The sequence below is a fragment of the Silene latifolia genome, chromosome 9 (genome assembly GCF_048544455.1).
Source record: "Silene latifolia isolate original U9 population chromosome 9, ASM4854445v1, whole genome shotgun sequence".
NCBI lineage: Eukaryota > Viridiplantae > Streptophyta > Magnoliopsida > Caryophyllales > Caryophyllaceae > Silene > Silene latifolia.
The window spans coordinates 14885563-14906001 of NC_133534.1; the positions used below are offsets into that span (position 1 = coordinate 14885563).

Consider the following 20439-nt stretch of genomic DNA (forward strand, 5'->3'; position numbering starts at 1 on the left):
CAACAACCAACAACAACAACAATACTCGACAATAATACTCAATATAATCAAATAAATAAATTAAACCATAAAATACAATCCACAACTTAGAAACTCATGACAAATGGACATATTTTAAATAAATATTGTGAATAGAAACTATTATAAGTATTGTAGGTTTTATAGTCATTACACAACCATAAATTCCCATATTTTAATTTAATTTATAATTTATTTTGTGTTATTATTAAATTAGATTACTGATTGCCCAGGACTTCAAGAGATGAATTAAATAGGACAAAATGTTAACGAAAATTATGGATGTTGAGTAATATAAGGAGTTTTAATAAAATTATTAACATATTACTTCGTATATTACAAAAATTAATTAAATAGGAAAAACTTTTAATTAATTTGGTTTGTGTTAAGTATTATGAAGAGTTTTAATCAATTTATTACCATGTTTAATTAAAAAAAAATTAAATAGGAAATTGTTAATAATGGTGAGTGTTTAGTTATATGAAGAGGTTTAATTAATTTATTAACAGGTTTTATTACAAAAAATTTAAAAACAATGAATTAAATAGGAAAATGTTAATAATGGTGAGTGTTTAGTAATATGAAGAGGTCTAAATAATTCCTTTACATGTTTTATTACAAAAATTTCAATTAAAATTTCATTTATAATTATAAATTATGAAATTTATTAACATGTTTTATTACCAAAATTTCAATTAAAATGTCAATATTAATTATAAATTATGAAATTTGATGTAAATTTATAAGGGTTATATAAATTTTGAAAGACAATATATTTAATATACAAAACTAGTTTTTTTGCCCGTGAAATTTACGGAACGTTTTTGTTTGACCGTAGGTTCAACGACAATGCAAAATAGTTGGAAGCAAAGTGTTAGATCGTATATTTAAAATCTTTGGAAAAAGATTTAGGACAGTCGACAGATAATAGAGAAAGTGCAAGTTAAAAAATGAGTAATTAAGTTTCTTCATAATTGAGTTCGTTCTTGTGATAAACTAATTATAATTAGGCAGCTTCATTTCCATATAATCTAAATGTTATGGCTCATAAAAATAATCACTTAATTCCTTGTGAAGTAGGATTATATGTAACCAGTGGTGGAGCCAGGGAGGGGCTAGCAGGGGCGGTCGCCCCCGTTGACGTTTTAAAATTTCGAAATTTTTAGTTAAAATTATCGAATTTTTTTTCCGACTCCCTTATAATACTACCGTTTCGCCCCCGTTGACTTAAATTCCTGGCTCCGCCACTGTATGTAACTATTGTCTCAAATCACAATTATCCGTTATACAGAAACCAGCCTCTTGTACATTGTTAACCAATTTTCATGTCTTTACTGGCAACATATAAAAGTTATTATTGAACAAATCAGTATATTGTCTCAATAGTAATACCGACAACATTGTTTGCTTAGTTTAAGACTTGATAAAGGTGGACCGGATTGTACATAACAACATTTGGATCAAATTCACGTTGGCTCGTTCGGTGCTCCACATGTTCTTTTTATTGAGCACACCATCAGTTGGAGTATTGTGGCCAAAGTGGGAGATGAACTATTGCAATTGCAAGTACCACCTAGAAAAGCATTAAAATGTCCTAAATAAATATCAACCCATGAGATAGGTAAGGTAACAAAAAATGGTCTAGAATTTCATACCTTGAGTATTGTTCTCCCTCTTGTGATCTTGTCTTAGGTCCACATTATAGAAAGAAATATTTGCCCTGGTCCATTTGGGTTAACAACTACAATGAAAGGAAATTGTTGAAGGAACCCATTACATAAATCTGTCAAGCGATAACAATTTTACACTGTAATTCCTACTGAACGCCCCACACGAGGGAGTTTGATTGTACTCGATGATTTAGAAGTCAGTCAAAAGCGTAACTTATCTACACCACACAATAATAGGGCTAGTAAACTGTTTATTCACAAAAAGGGGAATCGAAACAAATGGATGTTAGAGATATCAGCTGACAAATTGATCGTTCGAGAGATTAATTTATCACATATCAATTAGTTCACAAAGATAGTCTTATCCAATTGAAAGCTTTATAAACCAAAATTAAATAAAAACAAATGCAACAGCACAGACTATCGTGATTAATAAATCGCAAAAAGGATTTAACCATACTATTGGTACACATTATCATGGTAAAGAATTCTATAAACGATCCTATACTCATTGCCTTCACCGCGTTTTTTAATTAGATTAGGAAATCTGGAAGGAATTTACCTTGTATTGCACTGCTTAACCCTTCATCTCCCCTTATCTCATCCCATAGTTAACCTTAAACTCCATACCAAAGAGTACAAAAAAAACACTCCCTTTTAAGGGGACGATTCTAAGGGTCGTCATACTGATCAATCTGCATTGAACTGGCTTCGAAGTAGCCTATCCAAACATACTCATTAAACCATTCTATAACCATACAACTATAAATAAAACTAAAGTCAAACTCAGTAATTACATCCTTTAATAGATGAATTGATTAACCCACCCCTAACAGTAAATAGCCAAAGTCTCAATTTACAGAGCTACTGTAAATTAAAAGATAAGAAAATGGCATATCACACCAAATTGCACGAAGATGATGCTACGAAGATCCAACTGTGACCGTAACTCAGAGATAAATTATTTTAAACAATAACCTTTGTATATATGTTAACTTTGTATATTGTGGATCATTAAATCGAAAAATACCTGGGGTATCCATTGGCTTTATACATCACAACATAAGAACTTCGCCAATTATGTCTCATAGCGCAGCTGATTCATTGATCAATGTCTTCACTCGTGAGTACCCCAACTTGGTATTCTACGATGAATTTATTCGAAATTTTAGGAGAAAAGACAATTGAACGGTTAGTTACTAAGATCATAATAAAAATAAGAGCACATCAAAATAAATTGTACTTTCTTTATAAAAATCACTTTTTTTTACATTTGATTAAAATAAAAACAAATATTTGAGACGGAGAGTATTGTTATACCTGATTACCCTAGTTGTTGGGTAGCAAGATGAAATTGCCCGTAACAGCAGCAACAACAACAACAACAACATGAACCATAACAGTAGCTAATATTCTGCTTACACTTATTTGCGGAAAGCGGTAAGTTTTAGTAGAGAAAATTGTAGGTTTGGGCACTTACCATGATTATAAATGGACAATTCGTAGACCGCGAAGCGAAGTATTTAATCAATCGAACCGAAACCTGCAGAAGTCGGATTAAATCATGGCGCGGTATATACAGAAACAAATTGAATAAGTATTAGCTTCACCGGAACACAAACAAACTACCTGATTTAAAACGTGTACATGCATTCCGGCAACGCCAATAGCAACAAAAAAATCAAATGGAAACGAATGTTTGAAGGTCGAAGATGAAGTTACCGGCAACGTAGATCAGTGATTCAACAATCAGAGTTAAATAGCAGTCGAAGTTAAATGCGTAAATTGTAACAAAGCACTCATTCACAAACATTGATTGCTTCGGTGAGAAACGTATAAAGACCATGAGCCAATTGATAATTGATATAGTAATTGAATCATTCATGAACATTTATTTGTGATATCGTAATTAACTCATAAGCATTGGTTTGTGTCATTGAATTAAGATTTGTTATTGAATTTGGGAAGAAACGCTTCTTGGGTGGGGAAGATGAATGGTAAATTTTTTCTCTTTTTTATTAGTTTTGCCGACTAATTGTAAAGTGTTTATCAATGTTTCCACGTAGAATTTTCAAATAGCCCGTGCTGGCAATTTTTATGCGCAGGTGTCATTCTTTAATCAAACGTGGCATTTCATAAGCCTATGTGGCTTTGTCTATGTGGACTTTATCAGTCATTTTAGTCTAGGCTTTTAATAGTATTTTATAGATTAATTTAAGAATAATTATAATATCCTTTCATATTATAGATATAAGTGAATTAAATTAATTTATAGATAAATGATTTAAATTAATGTCATGTAATAATAAATTGATAATCCATGTCACATTAAAAATATGCAACATCACATTTAAATATGCCACGTCACATTAAATTTTAATCTAGGTGGCTTTTTGGATCCTACGTGGCTTTGTCTAGGTGGCCTTTATTTGTCATTTTAGAATAGCCTTTTAATTATATTTTATAGATTTCTAATGGCGTTACTATTTGCCTTATTTATATATTCCTAATAATTAATTAACTCTCATAAATACCCGGTAACTAAATATTGAATCTACAAGAAATAAGTAAGGTACTTGAATTGTATCAAATGTCAACTATGATTTTAAACAATATTAAACAAATCGAATTAAAATATATTCTACTCCCTCCATCTCGGTCAATATATAGTATTCTACACAATTATTGGGCAATTATATTCATCTTATCCAATGGGGACATTTCCAAAATTAAATTCATATGCAGAAATTTTCTATGGGATAGGGGTGTTGACTACAAAAGATTCCCTATTGTCTCTTGGGATAAAATTTGTAAGCCCAAGCAAGGAGGAGGACTTGGCCTTAAAGATGACATATTGTGGAGTGACAACACCGTAATTTACCGATTTTTATCCCTCATTTTGTCCCTTATTCTATCTAATTAATTACTCGTTTTAGTTTTATCGACCCATTTTAGTCTTATATCGTACATTGGCCGATTGATTTAAAATAAAATTATTTCATGTTATTTCTTCGGATTTTGGTAGTGCTTTTGTTAATTTAATCTTTGTAGGCACCGCTTCGAAAATAAAATGCGGAATAGAGGAGCGATATGACGAAACGAGCCGAAACGGACTGAGCACATTGTGCTCAGCTATTGCGTCCCCTTATTTTGAGGGACTGATTTATATCGACGGCGTTTTAGTAAATATCGACGACGTTTTTCAAAAAAAGACGATAACTGCTCTTCCACTCATCCAACACTTTCTCTCTCTAAAACATTTCCTCTCAACTTCAACTAAATTAAAAAAAACAAAAATAATTATCAACACGACGAATCTCGAATCACCGGTACTTAAACAACTTAATCGCTTCATTATTTGGTTAATTTTTTTTTCCGCATCGCTAAATCTATTCGATAATTGATTTACGTCACGTATTGACTTAGTGATAATAAACATTGCAATTTTTCTGCGTAAATCTGAAATTTGTACCCCCAAGGTTGAACCATGGACCAAACTTTGAGATCTAACGTTCAGTCATGGACCAAACATTAGAAACCAACGTTGGCCGTGGTCCAAACGTTGGAATCCCACGTTTGGCCAGGAGAATTTTTTTTTTAAAAAAGAAAAAAAAAATTCTCCTGGCCAAACCTGGGATTCCAACGTTTGGACCACGACCAATGTTGGTTTCCCACGTTTGGACCACGGCCAACGTTGGTTTCCAAACGTTTGGTCCATGACAAACGTTGGTTTTCAACGTTTGGTCCATGGCCAATTGTTGAATGTCAACATTTAGTCTATGAACTTGTTCATTTTTTTAAAAAAAAACCGTATTTAATACGTTTATTTGCCGATTTTTTAAATTTATTTAAATTTTCTAGTCGATGTGCGTTAATTTCTAACATCTTTTAATTGGTTTAATGCAATGAGAGATCAAAATGTAATTGATTTTTAGTAGAATTTGAGAGAAAATTGTTTAGAGAGAGAAAATAGTGTAATTATACAAAGGGCATTATCGTCTTTTGGAATGAAAACGTCGACGATATTTACAACGGGTTATTTTGCCACCAATGATGGACTTCATATGTGGGCCTTTCATTTCTAAGCTGGCCATTTTAATAATGTTTGATTTATGGACAAATTGGTGGACAAAATATCAATGCTTTTTTCCACCACCCACATTTTTGGACTTTTATGTACCATTCTGATGGGCTCTTAGTCCCTTGGATTTGGGATTAACAGAGGACACAGCATCTTCATTTTGTTGTTGGGACGGAAGAGTGAAAAGGGGGAGCCGTCATATTGTCTTTGTTCTGGGCAGTAGAAGAGAACGAAACAGAAGACGAGAAGAATAGAGTAGTGTATAGAGCTGCCAAGTCTGACCCGACCCGACCCGAACCCGAAAATATCGTGACCCGAAACCGACCCGACCTGACCCGATGACGACCCGTAACCCGACACGACCCGATTATCAGTGACCTGAACCCGGCCCAGACCCGACCCGATATTGACCCGACCCGATACTGACCCGATTAAATTGATGACCCGACAATTATTAAGCTTAATTTTGATCAAAATGAAAGTGATTTTGTGTTTAGATTGATATGTTTGACTTAGTAATGAATTAATTAAACCAAATAATAGGTTAAAAACTAAATTTAATGGTAAAAAATTATAGTAATGCGATTAAGTTACCGGACCCGATATTGACCCGACCCAAACCCGACCCGACCCGATATATCATTTGACCCGAAATGACCCGACCCGATAACGACCCGAACCCGACCCGACTCGACCCGAAAAGGTATGCTGACCCGATATGACCCAAACCCGATATGAGCCGACCCGACGTGACCCGACCCAAACCTGACCCGACTGACCCGATTGCCACCTCTAGTAGTGTAGTTAGGATTTGTTCTACAGTAAAATCAAACAAAAATTCCATTGTTCTTCCTTATTTTTAGTTTAGATTTAGTTTATTATCTCAAATTATAATATTCGTATGAAGATTTCTCATTTCATTCCATTTAATTATAAGTTGGGTATTATTTCTTCTCTCCCTCTCCCTTTCTCTTATTGTTATTTAATTATTGTCATGTTTTACTTAGTTTAGTCTCTTTAATTAGTCAAAGTTTTAGTCTTTATTACCCTTAACATGTTTAGTGTTAATTTATTCATGTTTAGTCATTAGATTAGTTAATATTTCAATCTTTGTTACTTTATTTTGTTTAATTTCATGATTAGAGTAATTATAAATGTGTTTAGTGTTAGATTAGTAATGATTAGTGAGTAGTATTTTAACTAGAATTCGATTTAACGACGACGTGTGTAAGTTACTTTATTAAATCATATTTTAATTAGTTGTTGGGGAAATATGTAAGGGTTGACTAGGGGATTGACTATTTTTGATGGTTTATTTGTGGGTAATGTTAATTCTTAACCCTTATCCATTGGTGAGAACCAATTAGGTTGGGGATTTGGTTACCTTGTTTAAGCCTAATTGTCAACTTTGGTTGAGACCGAGAGGGAGAGCCAAAGGAGGGCACCTCTAGTCTTGGGTTTGAAATCGACCTTTGAGAGAAGGAGTGGGATGACCTGGAAATTGATGTGGGCCTAATGACCTTAGTTAATGTTACGCCACCTTGGGAATATGCATGTTTTTGGGGTAGTCGGGTGTTAAATTAAGGATACCGATTTGAACCCGAGAGGGGGGTTGGTAGGGATAGCTAGTGTCTAAGTGCGAAGCCGAGAGGGGGTGCTTGGCGAATTAGAGTCGTCTCCTCCTTTGATATGTGGAGCCTGCGTTCTTTAGGCCGAATGGCATGACGTTGTAGTAATATATTCCTCTTTCAGACATAAATGCTGTCTTCTCTTGATCTGCAGGATCCATCTTGATCTGATTGTACCCACTCCATGCGTCCAGGAATGTTAACATCTCGTGTCCGGCTGTCGCATCTACCATTGCATCAATATGAGGCAGCGGGAATGGGTCCTTCGGGCATGCTTTGTTGAGATCGGTGAAGTCCACACATACTCTCCACTTCCCATTCTTCTTAGGCACTACCACTACGTTAGACAGCCATTCTGGATATTTTACTTCTCTTATCTTCTTTGCTGCCAGCAGGCTATCTACTTCCTGGTTGATTACCTTATTTCTCTCCGCTGCAAATTTCCTTCTTCTCTGTTGGACGGGCTTACACTTTGGGTCCACACTAAGCTTATGTGTTATGATGGACGGATCTATTCCTACCATGTCATTGTGTGACCATGCAAAACAATCCATGTTATCTTGTAAGAACTTGACTAGTTGCTGTCTTAAGCCTCCTGTAGATCCTGCTCCAATGAGCACGGTTCGTTCTGGGTGCAGCTTGTCCAGGTTGATTTGATCCAGCTCTTCTGCTGGCGGTTCGATGTATTCGTCCTGGAGAGGCTGCTTCTGTAATTGCTATGCGGGGGGGATGACAGTGCACTTGAGTGCCTTCTTATAGCAGTCTCTAACTTCCTCCTGGTCTCCTCTTACTGTTTCTACTCCCCATGGTGTGGGAAACTTTATGCACTGGTGGTATGTTGAGGGGACTGCCTTCATTTGGTGCAACCATGGTCTTCCCAAGATGACGTTGTAAGTAGAGGGGCCATCTATAACCAGGTATCTGACTTGCTTGTTGACTCCTCCCACATAGGAGGGGATGACTATCTCACCTAGCGAGCTGGCTATTTCTCCACTGAAGCCTACTAGCGGAATAGTCTTCTTCTGCAAATCCTTCTCGCTGAATCCCATATTTTCTATAGTTTTCAGCATGATCAAGTTGACCGAGCTTCCTGTATCCACCAAGACCTTTCTAACTGTGCAATTGGCCATTGACAAGGTGATAATAAGTGCGTCATGATGTTCTCGCTCATCGTATGCATCTCCTTCATCAAAGCCGATCATTCTTTGGTCAGTCACGTAAGAAATTCTCGCACAAATTGGTGGCTTATCTCCTTTGGTCTCGTAGCGTGTCTCTTGGCTGCTTTGAATATGTCGATCCGCTCAAGTTTGAGCCGCCTTTGTTATCACGTTTATAATTTTGGTGCATGTGGGTGGGGTCCGGTTTGGCGGAGCTTACCTTATCTTCCGCTTGCCCCCACGTGGTAATAGGTGGCTCGGCTCCTTTCCTTGTTCGTACAGCGCTTGATCTCTCTTCGTAATGTATAGCAATCCTCGGTGTTGTGCCCAATATCCCGGTGGAACTCACACTTCTTCTTCTTTGTCTTTCCTCCATGCCCGATCTCCCATCGGTGGGTTGGGCCACCGACTCCATCTCCCATCTCCCGAGTGCCTTTAAGATTCCGCCGATTCGTGGTGAACCCGTATTCTCGCCGAGTGGGGAGTAGCCGATTTTCTTCGATTCTGTTGACTCCCCTCCCGTATGGTCTGTACCTCTCGTCCTTCTTCTTTGGTGGTTTGCGTTCTTCCCGATTTCTCAACGGCCGAGGTCTTTGGAGATACTAGGCGTGCTTAGCAAGCTAGCTCGGCTAAGACATCTTCCTCCAACCCGATTGCGGCACCGCTTTCTCCCTCATCGTCTTCGAAACTATGGCATGGATGCATGGTTAATCGCTTGTATAGGTCGGAGTCGTGGTGGAGGCCTCTTTCAAGGCTTCTACTTCTTTGTTGAGACATCACACTCTCGCATCGCTACCTTCTCATTGTTGAACCTAGTATTGTATTCTCCAATGCTCTCTCCGCCCCCGGACGATTCTCGCATACGGGTCTCCTGCGTGCTTCGTGGCTTTCTGCGCTAGCGAACTGTTGGGTAAATGCGTTCACCAATTCAAGCAAATGTAGATATCGACATTGGGCATGTGCTCACAAACCATCGAAGTCTTTGGTCTGTTAGGGTGGACCGAATCCTTTGCACATGCAGCCTCCTTAACTTGTCCTATAGCCGCTACCGTCATCATTTTTTGCTTATACTGGCTGATATGATCAAAGGGGTCTGCTGTGCCGTCGAAGAGAGGCATATTTGGATTCGTGAATCCCTTTGGCATGGCTGTGATGGATATGGTGTCCACGATTGGTGAGTCGGCATAACTGTTTAAAGCTGCTTTCTCGAGTGGGGGTGGTAGCCCTGGGACCCTACTCAACATCTCTTTTAGTTCCAATCATACGATTAGTTATCTTGGCCGAACGGGGTCCGTCGTCGTCGCCTATCTGCGTATTTCCTCCTGATCCGGGTTTTTGAAGATTTTGATAAGCTCCGGCATTCAGGGGGTTGTGGTAACGATTGTCCCTTGCTGCCATTCCACTTGCTGGTTTGACTCGGATCCTGCTACGGGTTTCTGCCCGATTGCTGCGGGGCTGCTGACGGAGAGGCCATCTGTTTGTGTCCCTCTGCAGTTAGCCGGCTGCCAGCTATCTGGTGTGAGGTATCCTAACCCCCGTGGGGTTATTCTTCCATCTGACGGTACTATAGCCAAATCTTACCTTGTTATTAGTTCAGCTGGTATCTGCCTGCTGCCTGATGTTCCCCGTGTCAGTTCTATCAAAGAAGATCTTCCTTCACCTGTCCCACTTACTGGGGTGACAGACTGTTGCTTCAGGATATCAATCTGTGCCCAGAGCTCTCTGTCTCTCCTTCTTACCTCAGCATATGCTCTCCTTTGGTCTTCTCTCATGTTTTCCATAGCTTTCTGAAGATTTTCCACGCCAGCAAGCAAGATTTGTGTGGGACTAGGTGGCGGAATGATGCCTGAGCTTGACGTTCCTTTGTCTGATCTGGTCTGAGCTGCGACAACAGGAGTCTTGGGAGGTAAAGAGGTTTTTGTTGTCAGTATGATTCTTGAGGTATGTCCGGGAGCCTGCGTGGCCACTGTTGATGTTGGATTTTGGGTAGACGGTGGTGGTGGCGACGGATGCCTGCTTCCTGACATGGCTTCAGATGCTTGCTTCTCCATTGTATATCTAGAATATCAACGATTGCCGACCACAATGCCCCACGGTGGGCGCCAAACTGTTTAGGTATTTTTACCCAAGTCGATTAATTAGGGTCAATGTAGTCTATATTCGTTGGTCGATTGTATAATGGTTCGTATGTCAATAAGTAAATAGGAAAATAAAGTGCGTAATGTAAATTGACACGAGAGATTTGGTGACGCGGAAAACCCAACGTGGGAACAACCGCGGGAGGGACGGTACCTTGCCAAGTATTGCACTATATGAATAGGAGGATGATTACAATAGTAACGTTATGCTAATCTCGTTGGTGCTAGGTATCAGACCTGCAAGATCTCAGGTGAGCGTATATTTGAGGATAATACGCCGTGGAATTTGATGTGAATGTGTAAGTGCGGATGTCTTGAATATAGTGTGTTGAATGTCCTTCTTGATTCGCTTCCTTGACTATTTATAGGGTAAGAACCCTAGATATGTCCTACCTCAAATATGGAAAGGGAATATAATTTTCATAAGGACTCTTTCCAAACCCGGATTCCCTTGCCAATTCTCCCTGATCTCCCTAACTTCTCCCTGACGCTTCTTTCCTTAATGCGGACGCCTCCTATGATGGGCTCCTAATCTTCCTTTAGCCCGTTTCCCTTTTCCCCAATCCGCGGGCTTCCTTCCTCCTCATTACTTCTTTCATAGCCTTTACTTTATTAAGTGGGCCTTCTTCATTGTGCTATTTTTAGCCCAAACACATGTCGGAGGTGAGATCGGACCCTAGGCTTTCCTTTATTGTTTAAATCACTTTTCATTACTTGTTTACTTAGTTTAGTAGTCATAGTTTAATTTATTTTTAGTTTAGCAATTAGTTTAATATTAATCAATTTCATGATTCACGTAGTTAACTCATAATTTAAGACAAAACTAGTACTCAAACTTGATCTCCTTGTGGTTCGACCTCGACTACCCTTACTAGTTGAGAATTTGTTTGATTGGGCACGACGGCCTGTACCCGCTTATCATGGAACAAGGCGGCTATTGGAAAACTGGTGTGGTGGATATCATGCAGGCTTGACCATCTTTGGGTCAAATGGGTTAATCATACCTACATAAAGGGTAGGGACTGACAAACTTATACACCATTCAGTACCTCTAGCTGGTACTGGAGAAAGATTTGCCAGGTGAAGGACATTTTTGACTTTGCATACCAATAACAACAGTGGAGCACACAAATTGGGCATGAATACACGATTCCTAAAGGATATGAATTTATCAGGAATAAGGGGGATAAAGTTGATCAGTGGCACAACTTAATTTGGATGTAATATCCCATAATTCCTAAGGCTGCACTCGGCCGAGTACACCGAGTACTCGACCGAGTGAAATCTCACTCGAACGAGTGACATGTCGATGTCCCTTATTTCACATGAAAGCATGTTAGGTGAACCTTATCTTTTTTAAACTCTTTTTTAGATTTTCCCCCTCATTTTCTCACCAAACCTTATCCTTAAACCTTCAAAAAAATCCCACTAAATACTCCCAAATCTTATCCTCAAGATTTCCACCATACTTTCCATCAAAAAAAAAAGATTTCTACCATACTTGTGAAAATTTCCTTCCTAATTCTTGTTCTTGTTCATTTCTTTACACTTGTAAGTACACTCTTGCTCTTTCCTTCCATTCTTAATTAGTAAACCCATGTTTAATTAGTAGGTTATCTTATGAGATTTTAATTGGGGTTTTGACTAATCAAGTGGGTTATTTAGTATTAGTATTAGTATTAGTATTAGTATTAGTATTAGTATTAGTATTAGTATTAGTATTAGTATTAGTATTAGTATTAGTATTAGTATTAGTATTAGTATTAGTATTAGTATTAGTAGTAGTGTGATTATGATAGTTAGTTATAATATGTGTAGGAGGAGACTTCACTGAGGAGCTCTTCTAGTTTGCTTGCTTGAAGTGCTTGGAGATTAGTATCGTGCTCCACGATGAGCATTGGATTCTTGGGATACGGGTTAGTGGTGATAAGGTGTTTGTGGACGATATGACTGAGGTGGAGGAGGGTTATATGAGAGAGAGAGAGAGAGAGGGGGGGGGGTATGGGTTTGAAGGTGAAAGTGGCTAGCATGTTTGGAGGAGTTGTTGAGGATGTGGCACCATGGTTCTATAAAAACGGTGGTTTTTTGACGTCGACATTGATGGGGGTTGTTCAGGATTGGAACTAGCATGATTCGTTCCGGGCGTACCTGTTAATGTTATTGGGACATACTTTGTTCATGGACAAGTCTGGTGACAGGTTGATCGCTCAGTGCTGCCCTTTCTTGATGATCTTGATCGGGTTGGTGAGTACGCTTGAGGTGCTGATTATTTGGCCTACTTGTTTCGGCTATATGCTCGAAACCCGACTTGCTCCGAGTTGTAGAACTTGTGGGCCGGCCTTTTGGGTGATCATTAATGGGGGTGGTAAAACATCTTCGTACTCCGGGTGTTTAACGTAACGCAACTTCTCTAAAAATGCCCCGATAGGCAGAGTCACTCTTTCTCGCTTCCTCAACCAATTCTTCAAACACATCAATAATAGTTTTCAACATTTTTTCAGCACTGTCATACACCAATGTCTTTCAGAAGACATAACCATCCTCAACATGAACCCTCCTACTTCTACTCTTCAAACAAACTAACTTACATGCACAAGGTAATTCACAAGTCTTCTGTAGCACGTGTCCACAAACCAAGCCCTTTCTCCAACCCGATACCCAAACCAAGCCCTTTCTCAGGTTCTTCCACCATTATCTCTATCGGCTTAGTGGACACGATTCCTTGCAACAAGGAGAAAGTACAAGCTATTATCCGAGGTCTACTCCTTGAATCTTCAAGTTCTTTTCTAACTTCGGAGTGTTGACCTTCGAGCGTGGACCGGATACAGGACCACATGGTATCAAGTGTTAGATATACACTTTTCAAACAAGCCTTCAATAGGAATGTGCAGTCCATGGTGAAACGTTGATGTTCATCATATAGTCCATGGATGGTTGACGAGTATCAATGTCCAGTCCATGGATAGAATGTTGAGTATCAACATTCATCCTTGGTGAAACGTTGAAGTTTATCATCCAGTACAATATGGATGGTTGATGAGTACCAACGTTTCACCATGGTTGAATGTTGATACTCAACATTCATCCATCGACTGGACCTTGATACTCATTATTTGGGCTGGGCATATGTGCAGATAATGTTTGCTTGTTGTGTGGTGCTGCTCCTGAGACTCATCAGCATGTGTTCCAACAATGCAAATACATTAAACTGGTACTAAAACACTTGCAGGAGAAACTGAGCATGAGTTTACCATGTACTAGAACACTTCAATGGGTACAGGCTAAACCTTGGTCTGTGGTGAGGAAAAAGGTAGTGAATGCTTGGATTCAAGCTTATTACTATGCTCTATGGTATCAAAGAAATTAGGCCAGGCTGGACCTGTCAATAGCTCGTCCTAACTTGATTATCACAGAAATTACTTGTAATCACAAAATGCGTAGGATGTTTTGGTTGCAAGAAGTGAAGAAAAGCAGGAAGAACCGAAATATGGAAAGGTGGATCAAGTCCTTATTTGCATACATAGTATGTATGATTTACATCGCAATGTATCAAACTTTGAATAGTTTATAATACCTTGTATGAACTTAATGAGAGTTTCTAACCTTTTACCAAAAAAAAAATTCTAAGCATGATTCTACGTGTATTGTAGGCTACTAATTTCTCTAATTATTACTCCTCCTTTCACCTTTAGTCAGAAAACAAATTTATTTGACAGAACATTTTATTATAATGAGTAAAACATGATCAGAACAAAAGAAAGTAAAAAGAGATAGCAATGCTCTTTGATCTTGCAAAATGGAAGCATAATAAGGTAGATGGTTAAATCTTAGAACTTTTTTCTTAAATGGGGTTTAAATCCAAAATATTTACAAAAATGGGGTTCCTTTCAAACTATTTACAAGGAATGGGTCCACGTCATCACAAAGGACGGACTTTTAATTTTTTTTAATAAAACTCAACATCTCGCTGTCTCACACAGCGAGTAGTGATCAATGACTTCGCTTCCTAACATGCTTCCTTCATCCTCTTCATTCTCCTTGCTCCTTCCACCAATTCACGAACTACCACCACCATTATCTTCCTCTCACTCCCCTTATCAAATACACACCTTTTTTTGAGTTATTAGCTTCGTAGTTTGCAAATTAAATAACCCGCAACATTGCCGCTCGCAAAACTATTTCTGCGTTTTCGGTTTCGAGGCTGGGTATGTTACGTTAATAAACAAAGTAAAAGCTGTTCAACTTTGATTCGTTTAGTCATGTAAAACCATTATGATCGATCTATGATTTTGCGGATTTAATCTTATCCTAAAAAATCATAGAGCCTTGTACAAGCCATGCAACAAAGTTGTTAATCATATACTTAACAATTCAAAGAGCATTTACAAGCCACTGTAATTTACACAAATTCTAACCTAGAATACGAAATTAAAGTAAACACAACCGATCATCATTCATTTCAAGTGACCAATAACTCATTTCAAAAGCCTCAATAAACCTCTCCTCCATAACCCATATCACGTTGAGATTTCGGGTCTCGAATCACGTTGATTATATGGGCTGAGGCTGGTGATGCTCGGCATTGCGGCCACTGAAGCGGCGGATCAAATCAGCAAATTTATCAGTAACCCGAGAGCGGAATGTGTAAGTTGATGATGGGGTTTGGAGTTTGGAGTTGGTAAGGTGACCACTTAGAAGAAGCATTGCAGCTGTTGGGGCCACTGATGGTTAACATAATATACCTAGCCTCGAAACCGAAAACGCAGAAATACTTTTGCGAGTGGCAATGTTGCTAGTTATTTAATTTGCAAACTAAGAGGCTAATAACTCAAACAAATGGGTGTATTTGATAAGGGGACTTAGAGGAAGAGAATGGTGGTGGTAGTTCGTGAATTGGTGGACGGAGCAAGGAGAATGAGAAGCATGAAGCAAGCATGTTAGGGAGCGAAGTCCTTGATTACTACTCGCTGTCTCACACAGCGAGATGTTCAGTTTTATCAAAAAATGAAAAATCCGTCCATTGTGATGACGTGGACCCATTTCTTGTAAATAGTTTGAAAGGAGCCCCATTTTTGTAAATATTTTGGATTTAAACCCCATTTAAGAAAAAAATTCTAAATCTTAGCTAGACTAAATCCTTAGAAATTATTGGACGACCACCCGATGACACTATTTCATTTTCGTTATTCAAATGTCGTTGCTTAAGACCTCTTCGATAAAACATCCAAGCCACTTATAGGACGATCCTCCTTCCTGTAAAGCTTTTTTGCATTCATCACTCATCTTCTTGACTCTCCCTTTCATTTTCTCATCCATATTCATTAAATTATTCACCCCTTTCTCTATCTCCTCGGCCGTTACTAAGAACGTTCCCTTTCCGGCCATCAAATCCTTCACATAATCCATTCGTATCTCAACTGCTATTTCCGACTCCTTCACTAGCATGAACGCGATCAATTGGTGCTCCGCGGCTAAAGGCCACGTAGCCATGGGTACTCCGAACCACAAACTTTCTAAAACCGAGTTCCATCCACAATGCGACACAAATCCACCTACAGCAGGGTGAGCCAATACCTCGACTTGTGGGGCCCACCTTATGATTTTTCCAAGGTGACTTGTACGATCGAGGAACCCCACTGGAAGGGCCTCTAAGAACGCCCCATTGTCACCAGGCTTTCCCCCTGGAGACGGCTTCGGTAGGGTCCAAAGAAATCGATTCCCCGATTTCTCTAAACCCTTGGCTATCTCTTTAACCTGCTCCTCCTCAAAGCATTCACAACTTCCGAAGCAGAGGAACACTACGGAAGACTTTGGTTGACCATCGAGCCAACGGATAATCGACTCGTTTTCCTCTTTAGTGGACCCGCCACGTCGCTCGCCTTCTAGCTTCAAAATGGGACCCACAGGATAAAACGGTGGGATGTTTTTCTCGTCACTATTATGCAAAGCATGGATAGAAAACGGTTCAAACTCGGCATATGTATTTACTAAAAAACCCTTCATTTCCCTATACTTTCTCCCCATGTTTAGAAGCATCTCACACCCGAAGTTCTTATCAAGATATCCAGAAGGAAGAACCTTGCTCGGGACCGGGTTTTTGAACCCGGGTACTTTGGCGGAAAAACCCGGGTTTCTAAACTCGGTGTCAACATCGATGCCTTGGTCATCAACCAGTGACTGAGCATAGAATATGAAGCTCAAAGGGCCGGCCCCACTAGTAAAGAAAGTATAGCAAGGCAGCTGCATTGCATTGGCAATATCCACCATACCACCGCAAAACATGTCGACGACAAACCCAGCGGGTTTTGGAAACCCGGCTTGGACCCGGTCCTCAACCGCCTGTCTGATGAGAGGCATGTTACGCTCAATGACAGTAATGAAGAAGAACGTAAAAGATGGGTCGGGCGGGTTGGTGAGGGGCGGGAGGGTGACGAAGTTGAAACGGTCCGGGTACGGGTTGTCACGTGACTGGGATTCAACGTAGGCGTTGGTTTTGGGGGCATCACGAGGGACGTTGATGATATGGATGGAGATGGAGATACGCTGGCTTCGTTGAAGGATGAGTTTTGCTAGTTCGACGGCGGGAGTTATGTGATTCAGACCCGGTGCCGGAACGAACACTAACTCGGATGTTTTGGTCATGATTTTTGTGGGTTAACAAGTAATACAAGACTTGTATTTATATTTGTTGGAGATCAGCTAAACTGTAATGCTAGTTATCATTGTAATATGTATCTAGGGCATATATATAGGAAAATGAACTAAGTTGGGTTAAGTAGTAACGACACTTGTATGATTGTTGGTGCATGAGAGCAACTTGTTTAAGAGTGCACTAAATGAGCAACTTGTTTAAGACCGCAGTAAATACTCAACAGATGTTCAATTATTTCTGCATAAGACCATCCCCAAGCAGTGGCCGCGCTAATTAGGTCGCGACCCGATTTTACTCTTAATCCCACCTTATTAACCTTGACCCATTTTCACTTTCCAAGCACAAGGTCGCGACCTAGGTCATCATCCCAATCATTTTTCGCCTTCCAACCCTTTTTATTTTGTTTACAACCAATGATAATTTGACACCTATTGGGTCACCAATTGACCTAATAAGGTCAAGAGCAACCAAAGAGGTCACAAATTGACCTTATAAGGTCAAGAGCAACCAAAAGGTCACGCTAATCTCATGCTTAATTGTTGGTTAAGGCGACCCAACAAGGTCGCGACCTCCCTCGTGACCTTGCTTGGGGATGGTCTAAGAGAATTGCTATTCACCTTTTTTTTCTACGTTCTTTTCTAAGGCCCTGTTCTTTTGGACTTAAAGTCACTTAATTTAAGTCCACTTCAGATCCCATAAGTTTAGTTCAGTTCAGATCAGATCCTATAAGTTCAGTTCAGATCCTATAAGTTCGATTCGATTCGATTCGGATCCTATAAGTTGATTCGAGATCCCGTACGTCACTTAATTTAAGTTCGATTCGAGATCCTATAAGTTCGATTGATTGATTCGAGATCTTATAAGTTCGATTCGAGATCCTATAAGTTGATTAAGTTCGAGATCATATAAGTTCGATTAAGTTCGAGATCCTATAAGTTCGATTCGATCCTTTAAGTTCGATTCGATTCGATTCAGATCTTATAAGTTCAGTTTAGTTCAGATCCTATAAGTTTCAGTCCAAAAGAACAGGGCCTAACTCTCTCTTATTCCTGATAACTGTCTCATTATTGAAATGGCACAAGAATTAAGAAAGTGAGTGAATTAAATAATGTAAAGTATTGTGATGGAGTGAGGTAATTGGAGAGAGGGAAGATATTATGGGATATTATTGTGGGTGAAGTGAATAAAATAAGCATTGTGGTGGGGTGAGCTGGGTATTGTTGTGGGTTAAAGTTATTAAAATAATTATAAAAGTTAACCAAAAATGTACAATGGGACATTATCGTAAATAGACGGAAATGAAAACCGGGACAGTTATGTAGAATCTGAGGGAGTAGCATATTTGGCTTCATCGACTTGTCATCCGTCCCCACACAATATATATTATCTTAATCGATTGTGAGAGGACTGGTTGAGAGAAGGTAGATAACAATCCTCTATGCCTACATGTGAGCAGCGATGACATATTTGTTTGAGAATTAATTCAAAGTTTTACCTACTCGGCTACTCTATCCTATTCAAAATAATCTTCCATATTTCATTTTTCGACGATTTACAATACCTTCCTTATTTCCTACCAACATGTCGTTTACCATACACCCCTGAAAACAGGTCAAATATGTTCTCATTTGCATATATAATATAAATCTTTCGTTAGTCCCTCACCATCCTCATTTGGTCTCATCTACAAAATCACAAGATAACAAATACGGAGTATACACAAAGATGAGAATAAGAGTTAGCTCAAAGTAGTAAGAGCTAGCTCTTATTTCAGCCATAAAATTGGGGATTTTCACCCGCGATATAGTGCGTTCATTTGAAAAAAAAAAAAAAAAAAAAAAAAAAAAACAAATGTATACACAGATTATGAAGAAGATTGGATATCTTTAACATGCTCCAAGATGGACGGCTTAGGGACAAGACCAATCGTAAGAGACAGAGGCATCTAAGACCCTGGCAATCACGGGCGGTGAAACAGGCCTTTGGTTTTCGTCACCAAATTTACAAGCAAGATTTATTGATAAAATTCAATACAAATCTTAAAATATAGTAGAGTTTTACATTCATAATTGATGGGGCATATTCTGCACCCGCTAACCGAGTCAACATATTAAGCAAGGTCAAAGCCAAAAGACAGCAAGTCAACGTATTAGACAGCCTAACCGACGCAGCCTGTCGGCCTGTCACTGGGGTCTCGGCTAGGCAACTAGCCGGCCGGGAGGCATATCCGCGTACTCACATCCAAGTCCCCTCGGCATGGAGTCAACTAGGCCATCCGGCCTGCCATGGGTCCCTCGGCCGAGGGTAGAACAGTCTTTCCACCTGCTAGCCACTTGGCCACTTGGCCACTACGTGACAAAAGGCGAAAGTCTATAAATACTCCACCACTCTCATTGAGAAGAGGATCCGAAAACTATCCCAAAACTCACTATTAATCTGGTATAAACTCCCTTATCTCTCTACAATATACTTTGCCAAGTAACACACAACTTAATCCCTTTAAGTTTACTGACTTGAGCGTCGGAGTGAGTACGCTCGGTACCAAGCCGAGCCCTCAGTTTGTTCATCTTTACAGGAGAGACCGAAAGGAAGAGACAAGCAAAAAGACGTCATTCATCAAGCTTACGTGGTCACAAATCCTACTCCGGAATTACACCCGGAACAATTGGCGCCGTCTGTGGGGATAGATACTAAAAGCTAGTCACCTCCCTTACAAAAAAAAAAACAAACAAAACCATTCAAAGAGCTAAGAAAATGTCAAAACAAAAAGAAATAATTGTGAGTGACGAAACTGCATTCTACCAGGATGACACGTTCCCTAATTCTGAAATCGGGCAGTCCCCCACCGGCCGAGTCATAGAACCGGCGTACGGGATTCCAAGAGAGCCAGAGAAACACCGTTGCCGACCGGGCCAAGTCACTGTCATGGGACATGTGGTCGATGCAGCCAAACTAAAGTTATTCCTGGACCTGATGGGTAGTACGCCGATCACCCCCGCCGCAACGACGGTGACGGCAGCGCACCCACAGGTGACCAGGGCCCATAAAGTAACCCCGAACAACTTGTCCGGGGCGATACAAGCAGCGGTGCTGAC

The 20439-nt window shown here is 39.5% G+C and overlaps 1 protein-coding gene and 1 long non-coding RNA gene across 2 annotated transcripts; both read right to left on the reverse strand.

Annotated features, from left to right (window-relative positions):
• Positions 1 to 1321: 1321 nt before the first annotated feature.
• LOC141602444 (uncharacterized) lies at positions 1322 to 2871 on the reverse strand. Its single transcript, XR_012524447.1, has 3 exons — positions 2719 to 2871; positions 1674 to 1759; positions 1322 to 1591 (listed from the first exon to the last, which is right to left on the reverse strand). It is a non-coding gene; the product is annotated as an uncharacterized LOC141602444 (long non-coding RNA).
• A 12147-nt stretch (positions 2872 to 15018) lies between these two features.
• LOC141599187 (putative UDP-glucose flavonoid 3-O-glucosyltransferase 3) lies at positions 15019 to 17513 on the reverse strand. Its single transcript, XM_074419127.1, has one exon. The coding sequence runs from the start codon at positions 17332 to 17334 to the stop codon at positions 15880 to 15882; it is 1455 nt and encodes a 484-aa protein (XP_074275228.1). The 5' UTR covers positions 17335 to 17513; the 3' UTR covers positions 15019 to 15879.
• Positions 17514 to 20439: the final 2926 nt, after the last annotated feature.

Coding starts and splice junctions, on each gene's coding strand:
- LOC141599187 (XM_074419127.1), bottom strand. CDS start 17,334: ATGACCAAAACATCCGAGTTAGTGTTCGTTCCGGCACCGGGTCTGAAT.